At 48.0% G+C, this 23508-nt stretch overlaps 1 protein-coding gene across 1 annotated transcript in view; it reads left to right on the forward strand.

The window, feature by feature from the left end:
- Positions 1-23508, forward strand: part of IQUB (IQ motif and ubiquitin domain containing) — a 256750-nt gene that overhangs the window by 202343 nt on the left and 30899 nt on the right. The window contains exons 10-11 of the mRNA XM_069229884.1: positions 2987-3163; positions 22728-22976. Of these exons, the coding sequence (XP_069085985.1) occupies positions 2987-3163; positions 22728-22976 (426 nt within the window). The remainder of the gene's footprint in view (positions 1-2986; positions 3164-22727; positions 22977-23508) is intronic.

The raw sequence follows: 23508 nt of genomic DNA on the forward strand, positions 1-23508 counted from the left end.
ACCTTCTCTTCTACTACATGTAAGTCACGCCTGGGGTAGGCCAGAGGCAGCCCCATGAGCAGGGTGCAATTTATTTATATGGTAAGACATGTACTGGTGTATATATCCTGATAGCGAAATACTGCTAAATTTGTTTTTCATTTTGCAAGGACTATCTCTTCCATAGGGTAGCATGGGAATTACCTTGAAATATCTTAAGTGTAATTTCCCGCTGGGAGCAGATAGCGCTGTGGAGTTTAGGGTCTCTGAACTCAGAATTAGAAAATTCATCTTCTGATGAAGATAGTTTTTGAATTATAAGTTTTAAAATTCCACTTTTAGAAAGTGGGTATTTTCTTGCTTAACCATTCTCTGCCTCTGCCTGTCTGCTGAATACATGTCCAGGTCAGGATGACAGTTGAGGTGTTTGTGTGTTCACTCTAGACAGTCACACAAAGGGAGCTGAGATGTGCCCTGCATATTCTAATGGCCCATCACCAGGCTGATGGATCTTCCTGAGCTAGGGTGGTGGGAAGAGCTGACACTTGCACCTGAAGAGGGCCGTGTCGGTCCTCACACAAAGCTGTCTCCAGCCCCGTGGAGTATGTCTGGGGCCAGGGCAGGGAAAGGCAGGGTCTTGTGCACTACAATACCTTCTCTTTGAAGTTTGCCTACTTCAAAACCAGAAATGAGTATAAGTACTGGACCTCTGACACCACATAGTTAGAATCCTTCTGGACTGAGGATATACTGCCGGGAAGAAGAGCTGGATGCTGGAGAAGGGACTGCCACTCTGCCTGTTGCTTTGTTGTGCTGGCCTGCTGCTTCCTGTTTCTGTCCTGGGAGTGAAAGGATTAGACTTGGCTTTCTACATCCTGCTTCCAAAGGCTCTCCAAGTGATTGGACTGAGGTTGCCTCCTGTTATGAAGTCTCAGAGACATCAAAGACTTCACCTGCCAGTGCCTGGGCTCTCTTGCTGAGAGTCCTGACTTGCTAGGTGGTGTCAAATCCAGTTCCCGGGCCCTTTAGAGTGAATTGTGGTGCAACAAGGAAGAAACTAGTACATTGAACGACTTCGGAACTGGTGCCGCTGTCCGACCTTGTGCCACTACCTGCACTGGAGCCGTGGTCCCCGCTGAGTGCAACGACCACGACCTAAAACGCAGTCCATGATGCCGCCTTAGTGCCTCTGAAGTTCTGCCATAGCGTGAGTCCAGAGTGCTGTGTCACTTATGTCCGTGGCTCCCGAGTCCGCCGCAGCACCTGTGGCCCCATGGTGTGATTACGACATCGTGAAGATGACGCTTAGCGTCTTGACCTGCTGGATTCATTGGCCCCACCTTGTTGTAAGGAACTGACACCTTGCCGCCAAGCTGCATCACCTCCTCTGCAACTGAAAGGAACCGACGCCTGTCCTCCCCTGCCTTGCAGTAAGGAACCGATGCATCACCTCCCCGGGGCAGTAAGGAACCGATGCCACACCTGCTCCAGCGACGCCTCACTTTCCCGACTCGGTGGAACATCTTTGTTTCTACATCGTTTTCCAAGGTACTGTAACTGGATTCTATATGACTATTTAACTCCGTGGCTGGATGCCCTCCCTCACCGGTGGGTGTCGGACTATTGGAAGTGACTCCGTCAAGCCACATTGATAGCCCCAGTTGGAGGTATTGTGTTTCTAAGCACTATACTAAACTTAATCTGAAAATTGGGATCTTTACTTGTGTGTGTGTTGGATTTTTGTTGTTTTGGTCTTGTTTTACTCCGATAAATATTGGCTATTTTTTCTAAACTAGTGTGGAGTACTTTTGTGGTGTTTTCACTGTGTTACTGTGTGTGTGTTCAAATACTTTACACATTGCCTCTGAGATAAGCCTAACTGGTTGAGCCAAGCTACCAAAGGGGTGAGCAGGGGTTGTCTTAGCTGTATGACTCCCTTACACTGACAAGAGTGAGGGCCCCTACTTGGGCAGGGTGCAAACGAACGCCAACTAGAGACCCCATTTTTAACACTTGGATTAAGGGCAGTGATCAAATCATACAATTGATTCAATGCAATATAATTAGCAATATGGTTTTATTAATGGAATGGTGCAATAAAATACATTTCAGGCTTGATTACGAGTTAAGGTGTTACTTATCGCCCCTCATAAATAACAATATCACGGGGTATGTTATTTATGTAGTGTGGAAGGGTATTCCCAGACGTGGGTCCTGTGCTTCCCATGCCACTGGATTCAAGCTAGCCTGGCTGATGAGGGGTGAAACCCCGAAACCGGTCCCAGGATGCTTGGTTCCAGTCCAGAGAAGACCTGGCCTAGCAGTTCGGGCTGGACTGTTCCCATAGGGAACAGGGTCAAGACTGATTTGCATATGGCTGGGTCCAAACTGGAATGGCATGGGCAGCAAAAAAACGATGGATTAAACCCAGATCTGTGACTGGGGGTGAATGTTTGACAATGTTCAGCATTCCGTCCATCACTTGTTGTTTTTGCGTGTGATAAATAACACCTATTATGAGTTCATGGGGAATAACATGCTGATTTTGGTGTTTAGCGCAACAAAATCCACATGATACTGTAAATGGCGTACACGGTCCCCTGTCAAATTTTGGCAGGTTTAACCTGCCGAAGCTTAACGAATGTTGAATTATTTAATGCATCCGATAATTACCAGATGCATTAAATACCTTCAAACACCTAATTCCGACCTATTCATAAACAAGAGTTTATGCATGGTCAGAATATTACGAGCAAGTTGTAATCAGGCCCTTCATATAAAATTAAGGCTTGGATTACTGGATTTAAGAGTCATATCCGGAAAGGGAGTAAACTACTGGTTTGAAATTAAGAGTTGTACTTGAACATGGCAATGCAAGGGAGTCATTCTACATTTGGTAGTTGTGCTTTGCTTGAATATTTCTAAAATCTTCAGAAAAATATGGGGTTTGAGATACTATCATTAAGTATAAACCCATACTTATTTTTAACATTTTGTCTTTGCACAGGAACACAATTGTAAATTGACCCAGGATATAGTTGAACTGATCGACAGAGAGGCAGACCTTCTGATGAGAGGAGTCCAAGATTCCAACCTAGAAGGACTTCGGAAAAGGATATCTACACTCTTTTTGCAGTATATCAAAACACCAATGTTTAACCCGGAAGTGGCAAGACTTCTTAAGGTAGATGCATTTAGTTTTCAGCGAACAGTTGCAGATAAGTATTCGTCACAGCCCTATATTTGAACAGACATCCGTTAAATAGTATCAATGGGTTTATCTGGAAGCTGTGATGCATTTGGTTGATCCACTGGAAGAAATTTGCAGATTAACAAGGATGAGTATGATAATGTATTGGGACCTCAGAAGACCTTACTTCAGCTATGGATACATTGTCGTTTCCACAGATATGGTGGTTGGTATGAAGTTAGTATAGTCAGGGCTGTCATGTAAATAGATGGACAAGAAACCAGAGAATATAACATGGTTCTGCCCTGTGATTTGCATAATAAAGTACTTATCAAGTCACCCATCAAGTTGTACTACTATCTCCTTATGGTGGTTGTAAGGAAATGCCTCCTTGGCATGGTTGCCCCCTGACTTTTTGCCTTTGCTGATGCTATGTTTACAATTGAAAGTGTGCTGAGGCCTGCTAACCAGGCCCTAGCACCAGTGTTCTTTCCCTAACCTGTACTTTTGTATCCACAATTGGCAGACCCTGGCATCCAGATAAGTCCCTTGTAACTGGTACTTCTGGTACCAAGGGCCCTGATGCCAAGGAAGGTCTCTAAGGGCTGCAGCATGTCTTATGCCACCCTGGAGACCTCTCACTCAGCACAGACACACTGCTTGCCAGCTTGTGTGTGCTAGTGAGGACAAAACGAGTAAGTCGACATGGCACTCCCCTCAGGGTGCCATGCCAGCCTCTCACTGCCTATGCAGTATAGGTAAGACACCCCTCTAGCAGGCCTTACAGCCCTAAGGCAGGGTGCACTATACCATAGGTGAGGGTACCAGTGCATGAGCCTGGTACCCCTACAGTGTCTAAGCAAAACCTTAGACATTGTAAGTGCAGGGTAGCCATAAGAGTATATGGTCTGGGAGTCTGTCAAACACGAACTCCACAGCACCATAATGGCTACACTGAAAACTGGGAAGTTTGGTATCAAACTTCTCAGCACAATAAATGCACACTGATGCCAGTGTACATTTTATTGTAAAATACACCACAGAGGGCACCTTAGAGGTGCCCCCTGAAACTTAACCGACTATCTGTGTAGGCTGACTAGTTTTAGCAGCCTGCCACAAACCGAGACATGTTGCTGGCCCCATGGGGAGAGTGCCTTTGTCACTCTGAGGCCAGTAACAAAGCCTGCACTGGGTGGAGATGCTAACACCTCCCCCAGGCAGGAGTTGTCACACCTGGCGGTGAGCCTCAAAGGCTCACCTCCTTTGTGCCAACCCAGCAGGCCACTCCAGCTAGTGGAGTTGCCCGCCCCCTCCGGCCAGGCCCCACTTTTGGCGGCAAGGCCGGAGAAAATAATGAGAAAAACAAGGAGGAGTCACTGGCCAGTCAGGACAGCCCCTAAGGTGTCCTGAGCTGAAGTGACTCTAACTTTTAGAAATCCTCCATCTTGCAGATGGAGGATTCCCCCAATAGGGTTAGGATTGTGACCCCCTCCCCTTGGGAGGAGGCACAAAGAGGGTGTACCCACCCTCAGGGCTAGTAGCCATTGGCTACTAACCCCCCAGACCTAAACACGCCCTTAAGTTTAGTATTTAAGGGCTACCCTGAACCCTAGAAAATTAGATTCCTGCAACTACAAGAAGAAGGACTGCCTAGCTGAAAACCCCTGCAGAGGAAGACCAGAAGACGACAACTGCCTTGGCTCCAGAAACTCACCGGCCTGTCTCCTGCCTTCCAAAGATCCTGCTCCAGCGACGCCTTCCAAAGGGACCAGCGACCTCGACATCCTCTGAGGACTGCCCCTGCTTCGAAAAGACAAGAAACTCCCGAGGACAGCGGACCTGCTCCAAGAAAAGCTGCAACTTTGTTTCCAGCAGCTTTAAAGAACCCTGCAAGCTCCCCGCAAAAGGCGTGAGACTTGCAACACTGCACCCGGCGACCCCGACTCGGCTGGTGGCGATCCAACACCTCAGGAGGGACCCCAGGACTACTCTAAGACTGTGAGTACAAAAATCTGTCCCCCCTGAGCCCCCACAGCGCCGCCTGCAGAGGGAATCCCGAGGCTTCCCCTGACCGCGACTCTTTGAATCCTAAGTCCCGACACCTGGGAGAGACCCTGCACCCGCAGCCCCCAGGACCTGAAGGACCGGACTTTCACTGGAGGAGTGACCCCCAGGAGTCCCTCTCCCTTGACCAAGTGGAGGTTTCCCCGAGGAACCCCCCCCTTGCCTGCCTGCAGCGCTGAAGAGATCCCTAGATCTCCCATTGACTTCCATTACCAACCCGACGCTTGTTTCTACACTGCACCCGGCCGCCCCCGCGCTGCTGAGGGTGAAATTTCTGTGTGGGCTTGTGTCCCCCCCGGTGCCCTACAAAACCCCCCTGGTCTGCCCTCCGAAGACGCGGGTACTTACCTGCAAGCAGACCGGAACCGGGGCACCCCCTTCTCTCCATTCTAGCCTATGCGTTTTGGGCACCACTTTGAACTCTGCACCTGACCGGCCCTGAGCTGCTGGTGTGGTGACTTTGGGGTTGCTCTGAACCCCCAACGGTGGGCTACCTTGGACCAAGAACTAAGCCCTGTAAGTGTCTTACTTACCTGGTTAACCTAACAAATACTTACCTCCCCTAGGAACTGTGAAAATTGCACTAAGTGTCCACTTTTAAAACAGCTATTTGTGAATAACTTGAAAAGTATACATGCAATTTTGATGATTTGAAGTTTCTAAAGTACTTACCTGCAATACCTTTCGAATGAGATATTACATGTAGAATTCGAACCTGTGGTTCGTAAAATAAACTAAGAAAAGATATTTTTCTATATAAAAACCTATTGGCTGGATTTGTCTCTGAGTGTGTGTACCTCATTTATTGTCTATGTGTATGTACAACAAATGCTTAACACTACTCCTTGGATAAGCCTACTGCTCGACCACACTACCACAAAATAGAGCATTAGTATTATCTATTTTTACCACTATTTTACCTCTAAGGGGAACCCTTGGACTCTGTGCATGCTATTCCTTACTTTGAAATAGCACATACAGAGCCAACTTCCTACATTGGTGGATCAGCGGTGGGGTACAAGACTTTGCATTTGCTGGACTACTCAGCCAATACCTGATCACACGACAAATTCCAAAATTGTCATTAGAAATTGATTTTTGCAATTTGAAATTTTTCTAAATTCTTAAAAGTCCTGCTAGGGCCTTGTGTGTTAAGTCCCTGTTTAGCATTGTCTTTTAGAGTTTAAAAGTTTGTTAAAAGTTTGAATTAGATTCTAGAACCAGTTGTAGATTCTTAAAAAGTATTCCAACTTTTAGAAGCAAAATGTCTAGCACAGATGTGACTGTGGTGGAACTCGACACCACACCTTACCTCCATCTTAAGATGAGGGAGCTAAGGTCACTCTGTAAAATAAAGAAAATAACAATGGGCCCCAAACCTACCAAAATACAGCTCCAGGAGCTTTTGGCAGAGTTTGAAAAGGCCAACCCCTCTGAGGGTGGCAACTCAGAGGAAGAGGATAGTGACTTGGAGGACAATTCCCCCCTACCAGTCCTATCTAGGGAGAACAGGGTCCCTCAAACCCTGACTCCAAAAATAATAGTCAGAGATGCTGGTTCCCTCACAGGAGAGACCAACACCTCTGAAATCACTGAGGATAGCCCCAGTGAAGAGGACATCCAGTTAGCCAGGATGGCCAAAAGATTGGCTTTGGAAAGACAGATCCTAGCCATAGAGAGGGAAAGACAAGAGATGGGCCTAGGACCCATCAATGGTGGCAGCAACATAAATAGGGTCAGAGATTCTCCTGACATGTTGAAAATCCCTAAAGGGATTGTAACTAAATATGAAGATGGTGATGACATCACCAAATGGTTCACAGCTTTTGAGAGGGCTTGTGTAACCAGAAAAGTGAACAGATCTCACTGGGGTGCTCTCCTTTGGGAAATGTTCACAGGAAAGTGTAGGGATAGACTCCTCACACTCTCTGGACAAGATGCAGAATCTTATGACCTCATGAAGGGTACCCTGATTGAGGGCTTTGGATTCTCCACTGAGGAGTACAGGATTAGGTTCAGGGGGGCTCAAAAATCCTCGAGCCAGACCTGGGTTGACTTTGTTGACTACTCAGTGAAAACACTAGATGGTTGGATTCAAGGCAGTGGTGTAAGTAATTATGATGGGCTGTACAATTTATTTGTGAAAGAACACCTGTTGAGTAATTGTTTCAATGATAAACTGCATCAGCATCTGGTAGACCTAGGACCAATTTCTCCCCAAGAATTGGGAAAGAAGGCGGACCATTGGGTCAAGACAAGGGTGTCCAAGACTTCAACAGGGGGTGACCAAAAGAAAGGGGTCACAAAGACTCCCCAGGGGAAGGGTGATGAGACAACCAAAACTAAAAATAGTAAAGAGTCTTCTACAGGCCCCCAAAAACCTGCACAGGAGGGTGGGCCCAGAGCCTCTTCACAAAACAATGGGTACAAGGGTAAAAACTTTGATCCCAAAAAGGCCTGGTGTCATAGCTGTAAACAGCATGGACACCAAACTGGAGACAAGGCCTGTCCCAAGAAAGGTTCCACTCCAAACTCCCATCCAGGTAACACTGGTATGGCTAGTCTCCAAGTGGGATCAACAGTGTGCCCAGAGCAAATCAGGGTCCACACTGAAGCTACTCTAGTTTCTGAGGGTGGGGTGGATTTAGCCACACTAGCTGTCTGGCCGCCTAACATGCAAAAATACAGACAGCAACTCTTAATTAATGGGACTAGAATAGAGGGCCTGAGGGATACAGGTGCCAGTGTCACCATGGTGACAGAGAAACTGGTTTCCCCTGGCCAATACCTGACTGGAAAAACTTACACAGTCACCAACGCTGACAATCAGAGAAAAGTACATCCCATGGCAATGGTTACTTTAGAATGGGGAGGGGTCAATGGCCTGAAACAGGTGGTGGTCTCCTCAAATATCCCAGTGGACTGTCTGCTTGGAAATGACCTGGAGTCCTCAGCATGGGCTGAGGTAGAACTAAAAACCCATGCAGCAATGCTGGGTATCCCTGAACTGGTGTGTGTGAAAACCAGAGCACAATGCAAGGCACAGGGTGAACAAGTAGAGCTGGAGTCTGGAAGAATGGCCCAGCCTACCAAGAGAAAAGGAAAGTCAGTTGGGAAACCAACTGCAACACAGCAAAAGAAAGGGAACCTCTCTTCTCAGGAAGAAGTTCTGCCCTCTGAGGGAACTGAGCCTTTGGAGCTTGAACCTTATCAGGTTGAGCTCTTGGGCCCAGGGGGACCCTCAAGGGAAGAGCTGTGTAAGGGACAAGAAACCTGTCCCTCTCTTGAAGGCCTTAGGCAGCAAGCTGCTGAAGAGTCCAAAGGCAAGAAAAATGGAACACATAGGGTCTATTGGGAAGATGGGCTCCTGTACACTGAGGCCAGAGACCCCAAACCTGGTGCCACTAGGAGAGTGGTAGTGCCTCAGCTGTTCAGAGAGTTCATCCTAACATTGGCCCATGACATTCCCCTTGCTGGACATTTGGGACAAACCAAGACGTGGGAGAGGTTAGTCAACCACTTCTACTGGCCCAACATGTCCAACATGGTTAAGGAGTTTTGCCTCTCCTGCCCCACCTGTCAAGCCAGTGGTAAGACAGGTGGGCATCCAAAGGCCCCCCTCATTCCACTTCCTGTGGTGGGGGTGCCCTTTGAAAGAGTGGGTGTGGACATAGTTGGTCCACTAGAACCTCCCACAGCCTCAGGAAATATGTATATCCTGGTAGTAGTGGATCATGCTACCAGGTATCCTGAAGCTATTCCCCTTAGGTCGACTACTGCCCCTGCAGTAGCCAAGGCCCTCATTGGTATCTTTACCAGAGTGGGTTTCCCTAAGGAGGTGGTGTCTGACAGAGGTACCAACTTCATGTCAGCATACCTAAAGCACATGTGGAATGAGTGTGGAGTGACTTATAAATTCACTACACCCTACCATCCACAAACTAATGGCTTAGTTGAGAGATTCAACAAGACATTAAAAGGCATGATCATGGGGCTCCCAGAAAAACTCAAAAGGAGATGGGATGTCCTCCTGCCATGTCTGCTTTTCGCTTACAGGGAAGTACCACAGAAGGGAGTAGGATTCTCACCCTTTGAACTTCTGTTTGGTCATCCTGTAAGGGGACCACTTGCCCTTGTTAAAGAAGGCTGGGAAAGACCTCTCCATGAGCCTAAACAGGACATAGTGGACTATGTACTTGGCCTTCGCTCTAGAATGGCAGAGTACATGGAAAAGGCAACCAAAAACCTTGAGGCCAGCCAACAACTCCAGAAGTTTTGGTATGACCAAAAGGCTGCACTGGTTGAGTTCCAACCAGGGCAGAAAGTCTGGGTTCTGGAGCCTGTGGCTCCCAGGGCACTCCAGGACAAATGGAGTGGCCCTTACCCAGTGCTAGAGAGGAAGAGTCAGGTCACCTACCTGGTGGACCTGGGCACAAGCAGGAGCCCCAAGAGGGTGATCCATGTGAACCGCCTTAAGCTCTTCCATGACAGGGCTGATGTGAATCTGCTGATGGTAACAGATGAGGATCAGGAGGCAGAGAGTGAACCTCTCCCTGATCTTCTGTCATCAGACCCAAAAGATGGCACAGTAGAAGGAGTGATCTACTCAGACACCCTCTCTGGCCAACAGCAGGCTGATTGTAGGAGAGTCCTACAACAGTTTCCTGAGCTTTTCTCCCTAACCCCTGGTCAGACACACCTGTGTACCCATGATGTGGACACAGGAGACAGCATGCCTGTCAAGAACAAAATCTTCAGACAGTCTGACCATGTTAAGGAAAGCATCAAGGTGGAAGTCCACAAGATGCTGGAATTGGGAGTGATTGAGCGCTCTGACAGCCCCTGGGCTAGCCCAGTGGTCTTAGTCCCCAAACCTCACACCAAAGATGGAAAGAAAGAGATGAGGTTTTGTGTGGACTACAGAGGGCTCAATTCTGTCACCAAGACAGATGCCCATCCAATTCCAAGAGCTGATGAGCTCATTGATAAATTAGGTGCTGCCAAATTTCTAAGTACCTTTGACTTGACAGCAGGGTACTGGCAAATAAAAATGGCACCTGGAGCAAAAGAAAAGACAGCATTCTCCACACCTGATGGGCATTATCAGTTTACTGTTATGCCCTTTGGTTTAAAGAATGCCCCTGCCACCTTCCAAAGGTTGGTGAATCAAGTCCTTGCTGGCTTGGAGTCCTTTAGCACAGCTTATCTTGATGATATTGCTGTCTTTAGCTCCACCTGGCAGGATCACCTGGTCCACCTGAGGAAGGTTTTGAAGGCTCTGCAATCTGCAGGCCTCTCTATCAAGGCATCCAAATGCCAGATAGGGCAGGGAACTGTGGTTTACTTGGGACACCTTGTAGGTGGAGGCCAAGTTCAGCCACTCCAACCCAAGATCCAGACTATTCTGGACTGGGTAGCTCCAAAAACCCAGACTCAAGTCAGGGCATTCCTTGGCTTGACTGGGTACTACAGGAGGTTTGTGAAGGGATATGGATCCATTGTGACAGCCCTCACTGAACTCACCTCCAAGAAAATGCCCAAGAAAGTAAACTGGACTGTGGAATGCCAACAGGCCTTTGACACCCTGAAACAGGCAATGTGCTCAGCACCAGTTCTCAAAGCTCCAGATTATTCTAAGCAGTTCATTGTGCAGACTGATGCCTCTGAACATGGGATAGGGGCAGTTTTGTCCCAAACAAATGATGATGGCCTTGACCAGCCTGTTGCTTTCATTAGCAGGAGGTTACTCCCCAGGGAGCAGCGTTGGAGTGCCATTGAGAGGGAGGCCTTTGCTGTGGTTTGGTCCCTGAAGAAGCTGAGACCATACCTCTTTGGGACTCACTTCCTAGTTCAAATTGACCACAGACCTCTCAAATGGCTGATGCAAATGAAAGGTGAAAATCCTAAACTGTTGAGGTGGTCCATCTCCCTACAGGGAATGGACTTTATAGTGGAACACAGACCTGGGACTGCCCATGCCAATGCAGATGGCCTTTCCAGGTTCTTCCACTTAGAAAATGAAGACTCTCTTGGGAAAGGTTAGTCTCATCCTCTTTCGTTTGGGGGGGGGTTGTGTAAGGAAATGCCTCCTTGGCATGGTTGCCCCCTGACTTTTTGCCTTTGCTGATGCTATGTTTACAATTGAAAGTGTGCTGAGGCCTGCTAACCAGGCCCTAGCACCAGTGTTCTTTCCCTAACCTGTACTTTTGTATCCACAATTGGCAGACCCTGGCATCCAGATAAGTCCCTTGTAACTGGTACTTCTGGTACCAAGGGCCCTGATGCCAAGGAAGGTCTCTAAGGGCTGCAGCATGTCTTATGCCACCCTGGAGACCTCTCACTCAGCACAGACACACTGCTTGCCAGCTTGTGTGTGCTAGTGAGGACAAAACGAGTAAGTCGACATGGCACTCCCCTCAGGGTGCCATGCCAGCCTCTCACTGCCTATGCAGTATAGGTAAGACACCCCTCTAGCAGGCCTTACAGCCCTAAGGCAGGGTGCACTATACCATAGGTGAGGGTACCAGTGCATGAGCCTGGTACCCCTACAGTGTCTAAGCAAAACCTTAGACATTGTAAGTGCAGGGTAGCCATAAGAGTATATGGTCTGGGAGTCTGTCAAACACGAACTCCACAGCACCATAATGGCTACACTGAAAACTGGGAAGTTTGGTATCAAACTTCTCAGCACAATAAATGCACACTGATGCCAGTGTACATTTTATTGTAAAATACACCACAGAGGGCACCTTAGAGGTGCCCCCTGAAACTTAACCGACTATCTGTGTAGGCTGACTAGTTTTAGCAGCCTGCCACAAACCGAGACATGTTGCTGGCCCCATGGGGAGAGTGCCTTTGTCACTCTGAGGCCAGTAACAAAGCCTGCACTGGGTGGAGATGCTAACACCTCCCCCAGGCAGGAGTTGTCACACCTGGCGGTGAGCCTCAAAGGCTCACCTCCTTTGTGCCAACCCAGCAGGCCACTCCAGCTAGTGGAGTTGCCCGCCCCCTCCGGCCAGGCCCCACTTTTGGCGGCAAGGCCGGAGAAAATAATGAGAAAAACAAGGAGGAGTCACTGGCCAGTCAGGACAGCCCCTAAGGTGTCCTGAGCTGAAGTGACTCTAACTTTTAGAAATCCTCCATCTTGCAGATGGAGGATTCCCCCAATAGGGTTAGGATTGTGACCCCCTCCCCTTGGGAGGAGGCACAAAGAGGGTGTACCCACCCTCAGGGCTAGTAGCCATTGGCTACTAACCCCCCAGACCTAAACACGCCCTTAAGTTTAGTATTTAAGGGCTACCCTGAACCCTAGAAAATTAGATTCCTGCAACTACAAGAAGAAGGACTGCCTAGCTGAAAACCCCTGCAGAGGAAGACCAGAAGACGACAACTGCCTTGGCTCCAGAAACTCACCGGCCTGTCTCCTGCCTTCCAAAGATCCTGCTCCAGCGACGCCTTCCAAAGGGACCAGCGACCTCGACATCCTCTGAGGACTGCCCCTGCTTCGAAAAGACAAGAAACTCCCGAGGACAGCGGACCTGCTCCAAGAAAAGCTGCAACTTTGTTTCCAGCAGCTTTAAAGAACCCTGCAAGCTCCCCGCAAAAGGCGTGAGACTTGCAACACTGCACCCGGCGACCCCGACTCGGCTGGTGGCGATCCAACACCTCAGGAGGGACCCCAGGACTACTCTAAGACTGTGAGTACAAAAACCTGTCCCCCCTGAGCCCCCACAGCGCCGCCTGCAGAGGGAATCCCGAGGCTTCCCCTGACCGCGACTCTTTGAATCCTAAGTCCCGACACCTGGGAGAGACCCTGCACCCGCAGCCCCCAGGACCTGAAGGACCGGACTTTCACTGGAGGAGTGACCCCCAGGAGTCCCTCTCCCTTGACCAAGTGGAGGTTTCCCCGAGGAACCCCCCCCTTGCCTGCCTGCAGCGCTGAAGAGATCCCTAGATCTCCCATTGACTTCCATTACCAACCCGACGCTTGTTTCTACACTGCACCCGGCCGCCCCCGCGCTGCTGAGGGTGAAATTTCTGTGTGGGCTTGTGTCCCCCCCGGTGCCCTACAAAACCCCCCTGGTCTGCCCTCCGAAGACGCGGGTACTTACCTGCAAGCAGACCGGAACCGGGGCACCCCCTTCTCTCCATTCTAGCCTATGCGTTTTGGGCACCACTTTGAACTCTGCACCTGACCGGCCCTGAGCTGCTGGTGTGGTGACTTTGGGGTTGCTCTGAACCCCCAACGGTGGGCTACCTTGGACCAAGAACTAAGCCCTGTAAGTGTCTTACTTACCTGGTTAACCTAACAAATACTTACCTCCCCTAGGAACTGTGAAAATTGCACTAAGTGTCCACTTTTAAAACAGCTATTTGTGAATAACTTGAAAAGTATACATGCAATTTTGATGATTTGAAGTTTCTAAAGTACTTACCTGCAATACCTTTCGAATGAGATATTACATGTAGAATTCGAACCTGTGGTTCGTAAAATAAACTAAGAAAAGATATTTTTCTATATAAAAACCTATTGGCTGGATTTGTCTCTGAGTGTGTGTACCTCATTTATTGTCTATGTGTATGTACAACAAATGCTTAACACTACTCCTTGGATAAGCCTACTGCTCGACCACACTACCACAAAATAGAGCATTAGTATTATCTATTTTTACCACTATTTTACCTCTAAGGGGAACCCTTGGACTCTGTGCATGCTATTCCTTACTTTGAAATAGCACATACAGAGCCAACTTCCTACATTGGTGGATCAGCGGTGGGGTACAAGACTTTGCATTTGCTGGACTACTCAGCCAATACCTGATCACACGACAAATTCCAAAATTGTCATTAGAAATTGATTTTTGCAATTTGAAATTTTTCTAAATTCTTAAAAGTCCTGCTAGGGCCTTGTGTGTTAAGTCCCTGTTTAGCATTGTCTTTTAGAGTTTAAAAGTTTGTTAAAAGTTTGAATTAGATTCTAGAACCAGTTGTAGATTCTTAAAAAGTATTCCAACTTTTAGAAGCAAAATGTCTAGCACAGATGTGACTGTGGTGGAACTCGACACCACACCTTACCTCCATCTTAAGATGAGGGAGCTAAGGTCACTCTGTAAAATAAAGAAAATAACAATGGGCCCCAAACCTACCAAAATACAGCTCCAGGAGCTTTTGGCAGAGTTTGAAAAGGCCAACCCCTCTGAGGGTGGCAACTCAGAGGAAGAGGATAGTGACTTGGAGGACAATTCCCCCCTACCAGTCCTATCTAGGGAGAACAGGGTCCCTCAAACCCTGACTCCAAAAATAATAGTCAGAGATGCTGGTTCCCTCACAGGAGAGACCAACACCTCTGAAATCACTGAGGATAGCCCCAGTGAAGAGGACATCCAGTTAGCCAGGATGGCCAAAAGATTGGCTTTGGAAAGACAGATCCTAGCCATAGAGAGGGAAAGACAAGAGATGGGCCTAGGACCCATCAATGGTGGCAGCAACATAAATAGGGTCAGAGATTCTCCTGACATGTTGAAAATCCCTAAAGGGATTGTAACTAAATATGAAGATGGTGATGACATCACCAAATGGTTCACAGCTTTTGAGAGGGCTTGTGTAACCAGAAAAGTGAACAGATCTCACTGGGGTGCTCTCCTTTGGGAAATGTTCACAGGAAAGTGTAGGGATAGACTCCTCACACTCTCTGGACAAGATGCAGAATCTTATGACCTCATGAAGGGTACCCTGATTGAGGGCTTTGGATTCTCCACTGAGGAGTACAGGATTAGGTTCAGGGGGGCTCAAAAATCCTCGAGCCAGACCTGGGTTGACTTTGTTGACTACTCAGTGAAAACACTAGATGGTTGGATTCAAGGCAGTGGTGTAAGTAATTATGATGGGCTGTACAATTTATTTGTGAAAGAACACCTGTTGAGTAATTGTTTCAATGATAAACTGCATCAGCATCTGGTAGACCTAGGACCAATTTCTCCCCAAGAATTGGGAAAGAAGGCGGACCATTGGGTCAAGACAAGGGTGTCCAAGACTTCAACAGGGGGTGACCAAAAGAAAGGGGTCACAAAGACTCCCCAGGGGAAGGGTGATGAGACAACCAAAACTAAAAATAGTAAAGAGTCTTCTACAGGCCCCCAAAAACCTGCACAGGAGGGTGGGCCCAGAGCCTCTTCACAAAACAATGGGTACAAGGGTAAAAACTTTGATCCCAAAAAGGCCTGGTGTCATAGCTGTAAACAGCATGGACACCAAACTGGAGACAAGGCCTGTCCCAAGAAAGGTTCCACTCCAAACTCCCATCCAGGTAACACTGGTATGGCTAGTCTCCAAGTGGGATCAACAGTGTGCCCAGAGCAAATCAGGGTCCACACTGAAGCTACTCTAGTTTCTGAGGGTGGGGTGGATTTAGCCACACTAGCTGTCTGGCCGCCTAACATGCAAAAATACAGACAGCAACTCTTAATTAATGGGACTAGAATAGAGGGCCTGAGGGATACAGGTGCCAGTGTCACCATGGTGACAGAGAAACTGGTTTCCCCTGGCCAATACCTGACTGGAAAAACTTACACAGTCACCAACGCTGACAATCAGAGAAAAGTACATCCCATGGCAATGGTTACTTTAGAATGGGGAGGGGTCAATGGCCTGAAACAGGTGGTGGTCTCCTCAAATATCCCAGTGGACTGTCTGCTTGGAAATGACCTGGAGTCCTCAGCATGGGCTGAGGTAGAACTAAAAACCCATGCAGCAATGCTGGGTATCCCTGAACTGGTGTGTGTGAAAACCAGAGCACAATGCAAGGCACAGGGTGAACAAGTAGAGCTGGAGTCTGGAAGAATGGCCCAGCCTACCAAGAGAAAAGGAAAGTCAGTTGGGAAACCAACTGCAACACAGCAAAAGAAAGGGAACCTCTCTTCTCAGGAAGAAGTTCTGCCCTCTGAGGGAACTGAGCCTTTGGAGCTTGAACCTTATCAGGTTGAGCTCTTGGGCCCAGGGGGACCCTCAAGGGAAGAGCTGTGTAAGGGACAAGAAACCTGTCCCTCTCTTGAAGGCCTTAGGCAGCAAGCTGCTGAAGAGTCCAAAGGCAAGAAAAATGGAACACATAGGGTCTATTGGGAAGATGGGCTCCTGTACACTGAGGCCAGAGACCCCAAACCTGGTGCCACTAGGAGAGTGGTAGTGCCTCAGCTGTTCAGAGAGTTCATCCTAACATTGGCCCATGACATTCCCCTTGCTGGACATTTGGGACAAACCAAGACGTGGGAGAGGTTAGTCAACCACTTCTACTGGCCCAACATGTCCAACATGGTTAAGGAGTTTTGCCTCTCCTGCCCCACCTGTCAAGCCAGTGGTAAGACAGGTGGGCATCCAAAGGCCCCCCTCATTCCACTTCCTGTGGTGGGGGTGCCCTTTGAAAGAGTGGGTGTGGACATAGTTGGTCCACTAGAACCTCCCACAGCCTCAGGAAATATGTATATCCTGGTAGTAGTGGATCATGCTACCAGGTATCCTGAAGCTATTCCCCTTAGGTCGACTACTGCCCCTGCAGTAGCCAAGGCCCTCATTGGTATCTTTACCAGAGTGGGTTTCCCTAAGGAGGTGGTGTCTGACAGAGGTACCAACTTCATGTCAGCATACCTAAAGCACATGTGGAATGAGTGTGGAGTGACTTATAAATTCACTACACCCTACCATCCACAAACTAATGGCTTAGTTGAGAGATTCAACAAGACATTAAAAGGCATGATCATGGGGCTCCCAGAAAAACTCAAAAGGAGATGGGATGTCCTCCTGCCATGTCTGCTTTTCGCTTACAGGGAAGTACCACAGAAGGGAGTAGGATTCTCACCCTTTGAACTTCTGTTTGGTCATCCTGTAAGGGGACCACTTGCCCTTGTTAAAGAAGGCTGGGAAAGACCTCTCCATGAGCCTAAACAGGACATAGTGGACTATGTACTTGGCCTTCGCTCTAGAATGGCAGAGTACATGGAAAAGGCAACCAAAAACCTTGAGGCCAGCCAACAACTCCAGAAGTTTTGGTATGACCAAAAGGCTGCACTGGTTGAGTTCCAACCAGGGCAGAAAGTCTGGGTTCTGGAGCCTGTGGCTCCCAGGGCACTCCAGGACAAATGGAGTGGCCCTTACCCAGTGCTAGAGAGGAAGAGTCAGGTCACCTACCTGGTGGACCTGGGCACAAGCAGGAGCCCCAAGAGGGTGATCCATGTGAACCGCCTTAAGCTCTTCCATGACAGGGCTGATGTGAATCTGCTGATGGTAACAGATGAGGATCAGGAGGCAGAGAGTGAACCTCTCCCTGATCTTCTGTCATCAGACCCAAAAGATGGCACAGTAGAAGGAGTGATCTACTCAGACACCCTCTCTGGCCAACAGCAGGCTGATTGTAGGAGAGTCCTACAACAGTTTCCTGAGCTTTTCTCCCTAACCCCTGGTCAGACACACCTGTGTACCCATGATGTGGACACAGGAGACAGCATGCCTGTCAAGAACAAAATCTTCAGACAGTCTGACCATGTTAAGGAAAGCATCAAGGTGGAAGTCCACAAGATGCTGGAATTGGGAGTGATTGAGCGCTCTGACAGCCCCTGGGCTAGCCCAGTGGTCTTAGTCCCCAAACCTCACACCAAAGATGGAAAGAAAGAGATGAGGTTTTGTGTGGACTACAGAGGGCTCAATTCTGTCACCAAGACAGATGCCCATCCAATTCCAAGAGCTGATGAGCTCATTGATAAATTAGGTGCTGCCAAATTTCTAAGTACCTTTGACTTGACAGCAGGGTACTGGCAAATAAAAATGGCACCTGGAGCAAAAGAAAAGACAGCATTCTCCACACCTGATGGGCATTATCAGTTTACTGTTATGCCCTTTGGTTTAAAGAATGCCCCTGCCACCTTCCAAAGGTTGGTGAATCAAGTCCTTGCTGGCTTGGAGTCCTTTAGCACAGCTTATCTTGATGATATTGCTGTCTTTAGCTCCACCTGGCAGGATCACCTGGTCCACCTGAGGAAGGTTTTGAAGGCTCTGCAATCTGCAGGCCTCTCTATCAAGGCATCCAAATGCCAGATAGGGCAGGGAACTGTGGTTTACTTGGGACACCTTGTAGGTGGAGGCCAAGTTCAGCCACTCCAACCCAAGATCCAGACTATTCTGGACTGGGTAGCTCCAAAAACCCAGACTCAAGTCAGGGCATTCCTTGGCTTGACTGGGTACTACAGGAGGTTTGTGAAGGGATATGGATCCATTGTGACAGCCCTCACTGAACTCACCTCCAAGAAAATGCCCAAGAAAGTAAACTGGACTGTGGAATGCCAACAGGCCTTTGACACCCTGAAACAGGCAATGTGCTCAGCACCAGTTCTCAAAGCTCCAGATTATTCTAAGCAGTTCATTGTGCAGACTGATGCCTCTGAACATGGGATAGGGGCAGTTTTGTCCCAAACAAATGATGATGGCCTTGACCAGCCTGTTGCTTTCATTAGCAGGAGGTTACTCCCCAGGGAGCAGCGTTGGAGTGCCATTGAGAGGGAGGCCTTTGCTGTGGTTTGGTCCCTGAAGAAGCTGAGACCATACCTCTTTGGGACTCACTTCCTAGTTCAAACTGACCACAGACCTCTCAAATGGCTGATGCAAATGAAAGGTGAAAATCCTAAACTGTTGAGGTGGTCCATCTCCCTACAGGGAATGGACTTTATAGTGGAACACAGACCTGGGACTGCCCATGCCAATGCAGATGGCCTTTCCAGGTTCTTCCACTTAGAAAATGAAGACTCTCTTGGGAAAGGTTAGTCTCATCCTCTTTCGTTTGGGGGGGGGTTGTGTAAGGAAATGCCTCCTTGGCATGGTTGCCCCCTGACTTTTTGCCTTTGCTGATGCTATGTTTACAATTGAAAGTGTGCTGAGGCCTGCTAACCAGGCCCTAGCACCAGTGTTCTTTCCCTAACCTGTACTTTTGTATCCACAATTGGCAGACCCTGGCATCCAGATAAGTCCCTTGTAACTGGTACTTCTGGTACCAAGGGCCCTGATGCCAAGGAAGGTCTCTAAGGGCTGCAGCATGTCTTATGCCACCCTGGAGACCTCTCACTCAGCACAGACACACTGCTTGCCAGCTTGTGTGTGCTAGTGAGGACAAAACGAGTAAGTCGACATGGCACTCCCCTCAGGGTGCCATGCCAGCCTCTCACTGCCTATGCAGTATAGGTAAGACACCCCTCTAGCAGGCCTTACAGCCCTAAGGCAGGGTGCACTATACCATAGGTGAGGGTACCAGTGCATGAGCCTGGTACCCCTACAGTGTCTAAGCAAAACCTTAGACATTGTAAGTGCAGGGTAGCCATAAGAGTATATGGTCTGGGAGTCTGTCAAACACGAACTCCACAGCACCATAATGGCTACACTGAAAACTGGGAAGTTTGGTATCAAACTTCTCAGCACAATAAATGCACACTGATGCCAGTGTACATTTTATTGTAAAATACACCACAGAGGGCACCTTAGAGGTGCCCCCTGAAACTTAACCGACTATCTGTGTAGGCTGACTAGTTTTAGCAGCCTGCCACAAACCGAGACATGTTGCTGGCCCCATGGGGAGAGTGCCTTTGTCACTCTGAGGCCAGTAACAAAGCCTGCACTGGGTGGAGATGCTAACACCTCCCCCAGGCAGGAGTTGTCACACCTGGCGGTGAGCCTCAAAGGCTCACCTCCTTTGTGCCAACCCAGCAGGCCACTCCAGCTAGTGGAGTTGCCCGCCCCCTCCGGCCAGGCCCCACTTTTGGCGGCAAGGCCGGAGAAAATAATGAGAAAAACAAGGAGGAGTCACTGGCCAGTCAGGACAGCCCCTAAGGTGTCCTGAGCTGAAGTGACTCTAACTTTTAGAAATCCTCCATCTTGCAGATGGAGGATTCCCCCAATAGGGTTAGGATTGTGACCCCCTCCCCTTGGGAGGAGGCACAAAGAGGGTGTACCCACCCTCAGGGCTAGTAGCCATTGGCTACTAACCCCCCAGACCTAAACACGCCCTTAAGTTTAGTATTTAAGGGCTACCCTGAACCCTAGAAAATTAGATTCCTGCAACTACAAGAAGAAGGACTGCCTAGCTGAAAACCCCTGCAGAGGAAGACCAGAAGACGACAACTGCCTTGGCTCCAGAAACTCACCGGCCTGTCTCCTGCCTTCCAAAGATCCTGCTCCAGCGACGCCTTCCAAAGGGACCAGCGACCTCGACATCCTCTGAGGACTGCCCCTGCTTCGAAAAGACAAGAAACTCCCGAGGACAGCGGACCTGCTCCAAGAAAAGCTGCAACTTTGTTTCCAGCAGCTTTAAAGAACCCTGCAAGCTCCCCGCAAAAGGCGTGAGACTTGCAACACTGCACCCGGCGACCCCGACTCGGCTGGTGGCGATCCAACACCTCAGGAGGGACCCCAGGACTACTCTAAGACTGTGAGTACAAAAACCTGTCCCCCCTGAGCCCCCACAGCGCCGCCTGCAGAGGGAATCCCGAGGCTTCCCCTGACCGCGACTCTTTGAATCCTAAGTCCCGACACCTGGGAGAGACCCTGCACCCGCAGCCCCCAGGACCTGAAGGACCGGACTTTCACTGGAGGAGTGACCCCCAGGAGTCCCTCTCCCTTGACCAAGTGGAGGTTTCCCCGAGGAACCCCCCCCTTGCCTGCCTGCAGCGCTGAAGAGATCCCTAGATCTCCCATTGACTTCCATTACCAACCCGACGCTTGTTTCTACACTGCACCCGGCCGCCCCCGCGCTGCTGAGGGTGAAATTTCTGTGTGGGCTTGTGTCCCCCCCGGTGCCCTACAAAACCCCCCTGGTCTGCCCTCCGAAGACGCGGGTACTTACCTGCAAGCAGACCGGAACCGGGGCACCCCCTTCTCTCCATTCTAGCCTATGCGTTTTGGGCACCACTTTGAACTCTGCACCTGACCGGCCCTGAGCTGCTGGTGTGGTGACTTTGGGGTTGCTCTGAACCCCCAACGGTGGGCTACCTTGGACCAAGAACTAAGCCCTGTAAGTGTCTTACTTACCTGGTTAACCTAACAAATACTTACCTCCCCTAGGAACTGTGAAAATTGCACTAAGTGTCCACTTTTAAAACAGCTATTTGTGAATAACTTGAAAAGTATACATGCAATTTTGATGATTTGAAGTTTCTAAAGTACTTACCTGCAATACCTTTCGAATGAGATATTACATGTAGAATTCGAACCTGTGGTTCGTAAAATAAACTAAGAAAAGATATTTTTCTATATAAAAACCTATTGGCTGGATTTGTCTCTGAGTGTGTGTACCTCATTTATTGTCTATGTGTATGTACAACAAATGCTTAACACTACTCCTTGGATAAGCCTACTGCTCGACCACACTACCACAAAATAGAGCATTAGTATTATCTATTTTTACCACTATTTTACCTCTAAGGGGAACCCTTGGACTCTGTGCATGCTATTCCTTACTTTGAAATAGCACATACAGAGCCAACTTCCTACAGTGGTTAACTGGGTTTCTTGGTATTCAGGGCCTGTGAACAAATGCACATTACTTTTGTCTGATATTTGTTCTGTGTGCCAGTTTTCTATGTGCATTAACCCATCTAGGTAATCATAAGGGACCTACTCAGAGTGGGACTACATTGAGGTGCCAAGTAAGACCAGAACCACTCGTGTGCCAACTTCTAGGAAGTCTCTCAGCACATAACACCTGAGAGGATGCAGCTGCTTTGTGACATCTTATGCTTCCTATGCATTTTGTTGTTCTACCAGCATTGCCTGTGGTGCATTATACAGACAGCACACATAGGGACATGGACAGCCTGGGCAGTGACAGGGTAGATGCAGATGGGCTTTGAATGCCACATTATAATCAAAGACAAATAATACCTTCTAAAAGGATTTATTCATTTGCACTTCAGAAAAAAGGCTCAGAGCTAAGCTGTAAATTTTATAGTGTTAAAACATACAAAAACATTTTCATTTTAAGTTTAAGATGTCACTGTTTTAGGAAATATGTTCAAAATTTAACAGATAGTAGCTGGGTTGATGGTAGTTTTCAAATGTAGCAGAAACATAATATCGATTGATGCCATGCTCGATTCAATTCCTTTTTTATGGAAGAGGAGGAGCATTTCACTTGGGTGCATAGGTGAAGTGATTGGCTGTGCTAGGCTGCTTCCTTTATTGATTTTATTTCATCATGCCCTCTATACAGAGAAGAGCCATTGATTAATATATTGCTACTCCATGTTCTCCTTCATGAACGAAGGACTATAGTACAGCTCTATGTAGTATGGTACTAACTGGAACAGGATTGACATTTCATTTTGACTTTTGTAAATAATAGTAAATGCTACTGAAGTGTAGCGTTGATATTAAAAATACCAAATGTTAGTGAAACCCCAAATACACTTCAACCATTGGTCAATTTTGTCTTTAAACATGTTTTTCATTTATTTTGTCTTTACAGGTGCCACAAGACCCGACAATACTGTCCAAAAACATTTACTTCTGCCCCGGTTGCAAAAGCTACTTACCATCCACAGAATTCACTCTTTCGATTAATGCTCGCACTGTGGATCGGTGTCGTCAGTGTGCCAAGCTGGACAATCGAGCGCGTAGACGAGAAGACCTTTCAAAGTACAGATTGCTCCTCAAGCAGCTCAAAAAATCAGAGGCAGATTACGAAGATGATGCCAATATTGCTTTCTTGTTGCAGGTACAAAATATCAAATTGATTCTTGAGTTGAGGGTCAATCACAGCAAGATACTAACTCCTTTTGGCAAGATTTTCTTCCTTATGGCAATGGGTCTCAGCTCCATGGTTTACCTTCAACTTGAAATAGTCCCATCAACTCTTAAACTGCTTGCTTTTGATACCCTGACAGGCATTCCTTTTACTTTTCCATTAGTATTGAATTTGGTGCAGGCATTGTTTTAACCATGTGTGCGTTTATTTAATCAGTTACTCAGAGATCGCAGCTTTAGCGTTTTTCGAGCACGTTTGGCTTTTTTCCATACTCCTTCTTGAAGATGGAATAATTATTTAGCTCTTTAGATAAACTAAATATTTGATTCGGATTGCATTTGTTGCTGGTGTGTAATTTCGATGAACCACTTATACTGCACATTAAAATCTGGGTGCTTTGGTAAATGTACTAGAAATCACTCAGTAGATAGTACACTTTCAGTGTGTGTGTGACTCGTTTTTCCTATGAGTAGTGCCCTCACTCACTTGTGCACTTAGGTGG

Source organism: Pleurodeles waltl, chromosome 4_1 (assembly GCF_031143425.1).
Source record: "Pleurodeles waltl isolate 20211129_DDA chromosome 4_1, aPleWal1.hap1.20221129, whole genome shotgun sequence".
Taxonomy (NCBI): Eukaryota; Metazoa; Chordata; class Amphibia; order Caudata; family Salamandridae; genus Pleurodeles; species Pleurodeles waltl.